The sequence below is a fragment of the Sprattus sprattus genome, assembly GCF_963457725.1.
Source record: "Sprattus sprattus genome assembly, chromosome: 13".
Taxonomy (NCBI): domain Eukaryota; kingdom Metazoa; phylum Chordata; class Actinopteri; order Clupeiformes; family Clupeidae; genus Sprattus; species Sprattus sprattus.
In genome coordinates, this window is record NC_137911.1 from 26,408,406 (window position 1) to 26,420,110 (window position 11,705).

At 40.4% G+C, this 11,705-nt stretch overlaps 1 protein-coding gene across 1 annotated transcript; it reads left to right on the forward strand.

Annotated features, from left to right (window-relative positions):
• Positions 1-336: 336 nt before the first annotated feature.
• On the forward strand, positions 337-1,866 carry LOC308374349 (5-beta-cholestane-3-alpha,7-alpha-diol 12-alpha-hydroxylase-like; the record flags this gene model as incomplete). Its single annotated transcript, XM_080850123.1, has 1 exon — positions 337-1,866. The coding sequence occupies one exon, from the start codon at positions 337-339 to the stop codon at positions 1,864-1,866; it is 1,530 nt and encodes a 509-aa protein (XP_080706249.1).
• Between the last annotated feature and the right edge of the window lie 9,839 nt (positions 1,867-11,705).

The window sequence follows — 11,705 nt, forward strand, 5'->3', positions numbered from 1 at the left end:
TGCAAAATAATATTTTACCTGAACAATATTTCACCTGATGGGTGTGCTTTAGTGTAGAATGTTAAAGGTGACAGACATTGTGTGGTTACTGCTGTCTAATCATAAACTGCAGCATCCTTTGTTATCAATAGCATGGCCTCATTGATTTGTGCCAGTGACATCTGAACTTTTATCTTCGTGTGTGCATGTGAACACTAACTTCGGGGATTGAACTCCTGCCAGGGAATTCCTTCCAAAGGGGAAAAGCAAAAAGGGGAGGAGCACAAGCTCTGTTTCTAGTGCAAAGCAGTTGCCACAAAGCTCAGTGATACTCAGAGACTGAGCAAGAAAACAACTATGAACCTGACTCTATCCGTTTTGCTTGCTCTTTTCCTTTCATTTCTAGGTGGGCTGTATCTCCTGGGAGCCTTCCGCAGACGCCGTCCCGGTGAGCCTCCACTTGATAAAGGCCTTCTGCCATGGTTGGGACATGTTCTGGAGTTCAGGAGAGATACTGCAAAGTTTTTAGAGCGAATGAAGGAAAAACACAGAGATATTTTCACAGTGCAGCTGGCCGGTTTTTATTTCACATTCATCATGGACCCTTTGTCGTCTGGATCAGTTGTGAAAGAGGCCAGTGCAAAACTAAATTTATATGAGTTTGCAAAACAACTTTCTCAAAGAGTATTTGGATATACCTCAGGTGACCACAAGTTCCTCCAAAAGTACAGCAACAAGCATCTAATGGGTGATGGGCTAGTTGTTATGACGCAGGCTATGATGAGCAGCCTCCAGAATCTTATGCTGCACAGTGTTGGTTCAGGAGACCATCAAAATGGCTGGCAGGAAGATGGACTTTTCAAATACAGCTACAACCTTGTTTTCCGAGCAGGATATCTGGCATTGTTTGGCAATGAGACAGCCATGAAGGCAGGGAGCCTGGAGAAAGCCTGCAAAGCAGATCGCCTGGAATCAGATGAACTTTTCTACGAGTTCCGCAAGTATGATCAGCTTTTCCCTAATCTGGCATATGGCGTCCTTGGCCCTAGAGAGAGGATGGAGGCAGAGCGTCTGAGAAAGATTTTCTGGAATATGCTGTCAGTTCAGAAAGTGAAGACCAGAGATAACATCAGTGGTTGGGTCCTGGACCAGCAGCAAGCCAGAGCGGAAAACGGAATGGAGGAATACATGCAGGACCGCTATATGTTCCTACTCCTATGGGCATCACAAGGAAACACAGGCCCTGCTGCCTTCTGGCTGCTTCTCTTTCTGATGAAGCATCCTGAAGCCATGAAGGCGGTGCGAGCTGAGCTGGAACAGGTGCTGCTAGAGAGTGGGCAGGAGGTGAAGCGTGGCGGACCTCTTGTTGACCTGACCAGGGACATGCTTCTGAAGACACCAGTTCTTGACAGCACTGTGGAGGAGACCTTACGTTTAACAGTTGCACCTGTCGTCACGCGTGCTGCAATGCAAGACTTGGCCCTGAAAATGGCTGATGGTTGCGAGTACAGCATACGGGAGGGAGACAGAGTGGCTCTTTTCCCTTACACAGCTGTGCAAATGGATCCAGAAGTTCACCCTGATCCAACCACTTTCAAATATGACCGTTTCCTCACTTCAAATGGTGAAAGATTGACAGATTTCTACAAAAACGGGAAAAAAGTGAAATACTACACCATGCCCTGGGGGGCTGGTGTGTCCATGTGTCCAGGACGCTTTTTTGCCACCAATGAGTTGAAGCTGTTTATCTTCCTACTGCTGTCATACTTTGACTTTGAGCTGAAGAACCCTGATGTGAAGATTCCTGATATTGATGTAAGGCGTTGGGGATTTGGGTCAATGCAGCCCACACAAGACATTCCATTCAAATATAGGCTTAAATTCTGATATAATTAGATTTGTGTGTTTTGTGTTGTGTGTAAACAATGAATACATACATCTTCAATAACTACAACATTTATATGATTTATGATATGATGATTAGGTTAATGGAATAAATGCCAATGAAATCACATATACTTCTCAATACATCTTGATCAGTCATTATTAGTTTTATATTCAAAAGAGGAAGTGAACTAAGTAGATCAATTTGACTTAAACAGATTTTTTTTTTTAACAATAAATGTGATTAACTTATAAAAAAAGGCTCGGAATAAAATGGATATTTTGAAACCACTTTCTAAACTTCATTATGTGAGGTGACCAAAATTATTTAAGTGAATTTCACTGTGTCCTTACTTTTGTTTTGTTTTTCACCTAATTTTTTTTTGTTAATTTGAGTTTACTTCTTTGTATGTTTTCACTCGTTCATACTTGTGTAGTAGTGTAACAAACTTTTATTTGTATTTTCTGTGCCACCTTCAAGGGTGCTGATTAATGCTACTTGACAGATATCAACTTCACATTAAACTCAAAGACAATTTTCTTTTCTCTCCATAATGATAATCCTGACCAAACTCTAAAAATCACCTAGTTATCACGTTATTATGCTCATAAACTGCTCAACCATGCACAGATCTTAAGAAGCCAGAATTCTTAGAACAAGATGGTGGCATTTATCCTAGAACCAGGAACCAATCAATGTAACTCACCACTGAAATGAATAGGCATTAATGGCTCCTTAGCATGTAAAGTTAACTTTAAAGCCCCATCACACGAGAACCTGTATTTTTATGGTACTGAGCTCCCCCTAAAGAGTGTAGCTCACTTTTACACTAGTGTTGTAAATACAAATCGCGCTTTGAGACCCTCTAATGGACATTGATGTACAATGGTGAATTTATTGACAAGCTGAAGGATATGGGATCGGCAAACACAACAGCAGAAGCCAAAGAAGCATGTGTAATCTAATAAAATATACACTGGGCAGTGTTATTAATTACAAGCTAGCTGAGTTAGGTTTTAAAGGTTGCAAACTTCCAAGGTTTATTGGCGTGACCAAGGTTTATTTCAACTTAATAAGCTTGGACATAGCATCATTGTGGACTTGTGTACCTTGGGCTAATTTAGACATCCAAATGACAAGCAAAGATGGATTCAAAAACATTTATTCAGTGTGACAACTGTTTGCTCAATCAACCGCAAGAGGAAACTGGACTCCCCTTGAACGGATTTACCGTGCGTATGCCAAAAGGCTGTTGGTAGAAATCCCATGCCACTGCCCCCTCCCTATCATCTCCGTCTCGTCAAAAGTTATTTTGCGCTCTCTACCGAAGCGTTCCCCATCGTCACCAATCCTTGAAGCTGCTTTCGGTGCAAGCCCAGTTCCCGGTGTATAAAGGCCTATTTTCCATCATATCCAAGACATCTCTGTGACATTTTTGTCTTGTGGTACCTTTGCTCGCGGGAGCGTAGGGGCTTGCCAGTGTCCCCTAGGGGTTCTGGGAAGAAGAAATAGTGCCGTATTTCAAGCTGATGTTTTATGTAGCCTACGTGCAGGGCTGTAGTGGTAAAATTAGACGTGGGTAAACTATGCATTTTGTGATCAGACAGACCTCGATGCGAAGCAACGCAACACAAAGCGTTGCGACTCTGTAAGGCTGTCTTGGCTGTACTGTTCGGAGTGGGTTAAACACACTGTTCTGAATGCCCGTGCTCAGTCCACAAGAGCAATGTATGCAAACATATGGAAACTTTTCACTGCTTGGTGTAATACTCACAGCCTAGATCCTTCTGGGTGTCCTGTGACAGCAGTACTTGAGTTCCTCCAACATCTCCTCGATGAGGGACACTCTCCAGCTACACTGAACGTATATGTTGTGGAGGGAGTTTCCTTAGGTGCTCACAAATTAGTGGTGGCTTTCTTGAAAGGCGCACAGCGTTTACACCCACGGCCGAGGGTTTTTTCTGCCCCTTGGGACTTGCATATTGTCCTTGACTTGGCTTATGTTAACCACCATTTGAACCACTGGAATATGCTGACATCAAGTGGCTCTCATTTAAGACCATGTTCTTGCTGGCAATCACATCTGCCAAAAGAAAACGCCCTCTCAGTGAGAGCTCAATGTATGAGGTGGGGGCCAAATGACAACCAGGTTACTATGTGGCCTAACCCTTGTTTTCTGCCTAAAGTGGAGTCCCCGCAATTTGCTAATCAGCCAATCACTTTGACTGCTTTTTGTTCTGATGAGGGTTCACGCTTACCATTGTGCCCAGTACGTGCTTTAAGACCGTACGTCTCAGCGACTGCTCAGTGGCGCACAACAGACCAACTATTTGTCCATTTATGGGGTCGGACAGGGGCAGGACTCTCAAAACAGAAGCTGGCACACTGGGTTACAGAGGCTATCAGTTGTGCCTATCATTCTGTTGGTAAAGCAGCTCCCACTTCGGTGAGGTGCCATTCTACACGTGCTATGGCAACCTCTTGGGCAGCCTTGAAGGGTATAACTCTTGCCGACATCTGTTCCGCGGCAACGTGGTCCTTACCCTCCACAGTTTCGAGGTTTTACCGGTTGAATGTGGTTTCCCTTCCTCCGGTGTCTGCAGCAGTGCTCCCTAGTGATGCCTAGGTACATGTTGCATTAAACTGTGTGTTCATTAATAAAGGTTTTGGAATTAAACAAAATGACTGAAGTGTTTTTATTCCTTGTGACTTGGTGGTGTAAATCTTCCACTACGTTTAAACTGTCTCTGAGGGTTCTGGAACTATGAAATAGAACGCTGGATACGTATGTAACCGTGGTTCTATGAATAGTGGAAGACCGCCAGAATCCTTAGTCACTCGGAATGGCGAGAATGACCTTGGAGAAAGATCATGACGCAGGTGTAGGCTATATACCTTTAGGGCGTCACGTGTCACGAGATGACAATCAATTAATACATTCTCGTAGCCAATGTGTGGGCGCATGATGTCTTCCACTATGTTTAAACTGCCTCTGGCGGTCTTCCACTATTCATAGAACCACGGTTACATACGTAACCAGCGAGTTAACCTGCGACCAACACCATTGTATTACAAGCACTGACAACACACACTCATGGTGAGAAGGTAGGCTACACCTGGTGATTCTCTCGCTGTTTACCTTTCACCTTTGAATAATGTATCTCATAAACACATAGTTTTAAAGCGCTGTGGCCATCATTAAAAGATTTGTCAATAAACAAACTTTTGCATCATGTGATCTGTCTTTTTCGCCACTGGTACTGAATTCGGTAATTTTTCGAGCACTTTGACATATATGCGATTGAGTTATAAGAGACTTTGTGTTTTGTGGCAAGCACTAACAAGTTGGCAAAGTTTGAGGGTCTGCCACGCCCACACCTTCCGACTAATGAGAAAATCCAATATAACTTTTAGTCGCCCATGGCTGAAGAGTAGCCGGACCACATTTCAAGGCGTTACCATTAAAGCGGTTGGAGGAGTTCGATCAAATGCGAGGTGTGCCAACGCCATCAAAGCGCATCTTCCACTCAAAATGGCCGACTTCCTGTGGACCTGCCACCATGGCGTCGAGAGACTGTTGATCTGAATATTTGTTTTTTGATCCTTGTCCTGCTGGAAGATCCAACGAGGATCCAGTTTTAGTTTCTTGGCAAAGGCAGCCAAATTTGTATTTAAATGCCATGTACCCTAATGAGGTTCCCAGAGCCTTTGGAGGAAAAACTGCACCACAACCTCACAGACCCTCCACCATACATCTAAATTTTTACTATAGTCATCATCCTTTTTACACCAAACCCACCTTGAGTGTTGTCAGAAAACTCAATTTTTGTTTCACCTGGCCAAAGAACACTAGGTCGCTACTTTGTGGCTCAATTTCATAGAAGCAGCCACGTCCCCCTTGTTCAGTTTAACCTAGTATTATTTTGGTTTGAGACATTGGGAGATACTCATGTCTTGAAAGTATTTTTTTCATTATTATTTTGTTGATACACTGACTTGTAATACGGGGAATGGCGTCTGTGCCACTGCCACAACTCGCCTGGTGTTGCACATTGGAACTGGTTATCTCACTTGCACAAAATGTTCAGGCTTCGTCTTTCGAAAGTAACAGTTGTTGGGTCAGACTGACATAACACTCTTGCTTCACATAAGAAAACGATCGAGGGAATAAGAGCTAATCTGTGTTCATTAAATCGCAAAAGGTAGGACTGCCATTTGGGTTTTGGGTTATCATTCAGGTATGGGATGATATTTGAGTGTCATGAGTAAGTGTCATTGTTGTGCTCGAAGATATTATTTACGTCATACTAACACTGCTTTTCCATTTCTCACTTCGATGAATCAAAGTATAAAACATAGATATTTATGCATTTATATAAAATATCTCATTTTATTTAAGTCAGGGCAACTAGAAACTAACATTGTAGTTTAACTTAATTTATCTTTGTATCAAAAAATTGAATTATCGAGTTGGTGTTAGTAGTTTATTTGAGTTGGTTCCTCTAATTATATTTAGTCTTACCAATTGTAACAACAAGCACAATAATCATTGAAACAACTTAAAAAAATTAAGGCAACATGCTGGATCTTTTTACATTAGTTTAACTTAAGAATATTTGTTTTTTGATCTTTGTCCTGCTGGAAGATCCGACGATGATCCAGTGTTAGTTTCTTGGCAGAGGCAGCCGGATTTGTATTTAAATGCCATGTACTCTTATGAGGAGCCTTTGGAGGAAAAACTGCACCACAACCTCACAGACCCTCCACCATACATCTAAATGGGGACTATGTTCTTTTTACACCAAACCCACCTTGAGTTGTCAAAAAACTAAATTTTTGTTTCACCTGGCCATAAAACTTTAAGTCGCTTCTTGGTAGCTCCATTTCATGGAAGCAACCACGTCCCCCTGGTTACGTTTTATTTTGGTTTGAGACATTGGGAGATACTCATGTCTTGAAAGTTTGGTGATACACTGACTTGTAATACGGGGAATGGCGTCTGTGCCACTGCCACAGCTTGCCTGGTACGCTTGGTGTTGCACATTGGAACTGGTTATCTCACTTGCACAAAATGTTCAGGCTTCGACTTTCGAAAGTAACAGTTGTTGGGTCAGACTTACATAACACTCTTGCTTCACATAAGAAAACGATCGAAGGAATAAGAGCTAATCTGTGTTCATTAAATCGTAAAAGGTAGGACTGCCATTTGGGTTTTGGGTTATCATTCAGGTATGGGATGATATTTGAGTGTCATGAGTAAGTGTCATGGACCAACTTGTTGTGCTCAAAGATATTATTTACGTCATACTAATACTGCTTTTCCATTTCTCACTTCGACGAATCAAAGTATAAAACATAGATATTTATGCATTTATATAGAATATCTCATTTTATTTAAGTCAGGGCAACTAGAAACTAACATTGTAGTTTAACTTAATTTATCTTTGTATCAAAAATTAGAATTATCGAGTTGGTGGTTGGTGAGTTGGTTCATCTAATTATATTTAGTCTTACCAATTGAAACAACTTGAAAACATTAAGGCAACATGCTGCATGGATCTTTTTTACATTAGTTTAACTTAAGTTTTTCAAGTGTAATGAGCAATCATTTTTGCATTGCCATGACAGTAGCACATTACACAAACAATGGGTTTTGCTTAGCTATTTACATAAAACAATAAATGGAGTCCACCAACATAGGCAGTCCACCAAATCATGCCTCCAGAAATGTCTTACTTAAGCACAAGTAATAGGATACTATAACTAGTAGTAGCATGCTGCACCCAGGATCCATAAAGGCATCTGTAACCCCCACTCCTACACAACAACATGGCTAACAATAAGAAATGTTTGAATGACATAAGAACGTTGCAACTAGGCCTACACTGATTCTTTGCTGATTTGTACTCTCTGTCATAGGCTTAGGGTTAGGCCATCTGTTCAGGTTTAATTGCAGGTCTGAAGTTAATAGTCACCAATGGATATTCTTCAATTCACTTCTAGTAGGTCTAAATGCTTATATGCCTATTTTCAGACATGTAATTACATGACTGTAATTTTTGTGCGTTCTCTTACTAAGGTTTACAAGATGGTTAAGGTATTGTTCATTGGCATTGGATATGCTGGGAGGTACTTTGAAGAGATCAAGACCGACCTCCAAAAACGACTTGATGTGACCGAAGTCAGTGATGTTCAGGAATGTGATGTCATCGTGGGCCTCTGTCCAGTTGTCTCTCGAGCTGGAACTGATGTTATGGCTGCACTTAATTCGATTCCAAGTAGGTTATTCATCCTGTTTACATATAGGCCTACAAATGCTGTAGAATGCTCTATAGAAATCCTTCACGTGCTCTCTTTTTAAATTTCTGTTAATGGACACATACGTTATATAGCTAAATTAACTGGCTTAACTGTTGTTTCATACATTTGAATTGCAATATGCCAAACATGTTTTTAAACCCTTTCAGCCCCAAAGCCTGTACTTTGTATGGTGTTTCACCGCACCTTCAACCAGGACAACGTAGTACCCGACACCCAGGAGTATGTCGGAGAGAGAGGAAAGACGGTAGACGTGCTTTTCAATGAAGATCAAGGAATATTTTTTGGCGGAAGAAATGAAGACTCCAAGAAAAGGGCTGCAGATTTCCTTCGCGGATGTGAGCCATATGTTCCAACATTATGTGCCGTAAATTATTTGCGTAAACGCATTAGGCTGCACTGCTCGGCCTGGTCTGCTGCTCTGCTTGATTTGTTGGGCAGTATTAAGCTGCACTGCTCGGCCTGGTCTGCTGATCAGCTTGATTTTTTGGGCACTGTGTTCAGGCACGTTTGGCAATATTTTACTAGTAGGGGAGGCTGGGGATGGTTGTAACACTTTTTGCTTCAGCACCTAAAACTACCTTTTATTTTAAAGATACACGTCTGAAAATTTTAGGCAAAGTACTCACATGTGTCTACTACAAATGGCAACAACTTAAATTTCTATAACTGTATCACAGACTTTGTGAGATGATGACAAATACAAGGTGGTCCTCTGTTACAACCTACCCCACTAGCGGGGTAGATTGTAACACATACTGGGGTAAGTTGTAACAGGTAGACAAAATGCAGAAAAACTAAGGGTACTTCCAAGTGATGTGCCAAAACAACAGTTTTATTTACAATATGTGGTGTCAACAATACAATATATGTAAATATTGGGAGTGTATGTGCATAGACACCAAACAAATGAAATCCAATCTTGAGTCACAATGGTGACAAGACCAACCACATTAAATGCATTGTTAATCAGAGTCACAATGCTGAAAAATGAAATTGGTAAGGCCTGGAGTGCATGCCTGGTGGCACAAGCTACATAAAATACCAGGAATTGCCAAAATCACAAAAAATGTTCTTAGTTGTATGTAAGGGAATGGTTGTAAAAACACGTGTTACAACTTACCCCGCCCCTGTCGGCCATTGTTTAGCTAGCTGTATTAGGGCTCAGATACACATACGCGTTTTTGTAAAAACGGGACGCGAGCAAATGCATTGATTCCTATGGTACGGCGCGTTTAAAGCGTGCGCCCCTTCTCCACCACGCGTTGCGTCTTCGAAGCGTTTTTTAGGTGCGCTTAAAAGTTGAACTATTCTCAACTTTCCAGCGCAAGGCAGGGAAGCGCACCGCTCATCAATGTCACACTCGGCCCAGGCAGCCAATCAGATCGAGCAACAGGCGGGCTTAACTACTTTATCACTTATTTCCTGTTTTGATGCTGGTAGATGTGGTATGATTAAGCGATATAGCACGAGTGGGAGTGGGATTATCCCTTACCTACCCCACTCCCACGAGTATTGCTTTTATAAAACAATTCTACAGTCAACAAATTAACATTTTAATACGACAAATAGTTCCATTTTCAACGTCAGAATTTTGAATGAACGGTTTTCATCAATGCGCTTTCATCGCGGAGTGATTATTATTAGCTGTGAAAAGTCTGCACTTTGCCAAGGCGTTACTGAAGCGTTTCTGCCTGAAAAAAGACGCGTATGTGTATCTGAGCCCTTAGGATGGTGCTTTGGAATTAGCAGGAGGTTGATACACCATTCTTTACATGAGAAACTATAGTTTAACCTGATATAACTCATACAACATTACTTACAACGGTAGAAGTTCAAAACAAAATATTATGTCATTATTTTATTTTACTTTTTAACTCAGAATTCGATTTTCTGCTGTAACTTCTGAAGAGGCAGCAGCACCTACAGGTAAATCTCCATGTGGGATCGAAAAGGAAGCCTGAGGAAACTGTGACGGTCAAATGACTCATATCTTATCCCTGATTCGTGGAATTGGTAGTGTTACAACTCTCCCCTGTTACAACCATCCCCAGTCTCCCCTAACCCTAACATTCTGGTCGGCTACTAATTCAAGATCAATTGATTGGATTTGGCTAGGATAGTTTCATTACGCTACACTAAAGTTGAAACATGAGCATAAGCCAACTGAAATCCGATAGGCTATCAGAACCCTAAATCTCCAGCAACTTAAAATGGAATTTGGGATTCAGCCATTTTTGGTTTTGTTAAGTCATATAGGCCTATTGACAACACCAACATGATTTATTTGAAAACAATTAAAAAGATGAAAAGCAATCAGCAGTACTTACCAGTGTCATTTATCATTTCCTTAATTTCCCTCGGGATCAATAAAGTATCCATCTATCTATCTATCTATCTATCTATCTATCTATCTATCTATCTATCTATCTATCTATCTTCATTTAAGAGTACATTGTATTTCTATTATATTATTATTATATATTAATAATATAACAGGTGTTCTTACATTATATGACCTGAGAGTGAGTGGAAATTATCCATTCGATCCATAAGGCCTTTCATATGTTTCACGTGGCTCCCACTAAAAAGTGCCACTTAAATGTCTTCACATACAATGGGATTTCCCTACATTTGATTGAAATTAACATTGGTCTTTACGTCAAAGTCAAGTCAAAGTGTTTATTGTTGCATGCACCAAATTTCTTCAGCACAGCAAAATTCTTAAGACTTGGCCAGCATCATCATCTACGCAGTACACGTCATACAGATAACAAGTAACATATACCAAAAAATAACATATAACTCTATAACACTATAACAATAAAACATATAACTTTAACATATAACTATTTAAAGAACAAGAAGGGCTAGCAGCAGTTTAAAGTGTGAAGAAGTGAGGAATATTAAATTAAGTTTTAAATTGTGCAAATATATTTACATATAAAGCTTGAATTAAATTATGATTCTTCCTCATAACTTCAACTAAAATCGTGCAAATGTTACAAAATGTGAAGGTCAACACCAGGGGGGTCAGCACAAATAACTGACCTAGGATTTTATTCGCTATGGATAAGTCACTTATGTTATAACCTCTAGTAAAGAATTGGAAAAGGTGGTAGACTGAACAAAAAAATTAATTGATGTTTTTTGGGGGACTAACGTTCCAGACTAGACCTATTTTTCTAGCAATTACATTAATATTAGAATAATTTAGAACTCTTACTTAACTCTGCCAAGTGCCAATGCAGGCTGTAAACTGCAGAAGTGTTGGCTGAAGTTGTAATGGGAGTTACACTATATTGATGTAATTACTGGACAAAAAACAACAACCATTTCCTAAATAATTACTCTTTATTTATTACTGAGATATTTACATATCAAATTGTGCTAGATACAATTTTCTACTTCCAATAATATGAATACAATTTTGAATGAAAGTTCACCTGATTTTTGCATATCCTCTTTCTGTAAAGATATAGCTAAAGACCAACGACTGTAAATACAGGCCCTAACCAAAACA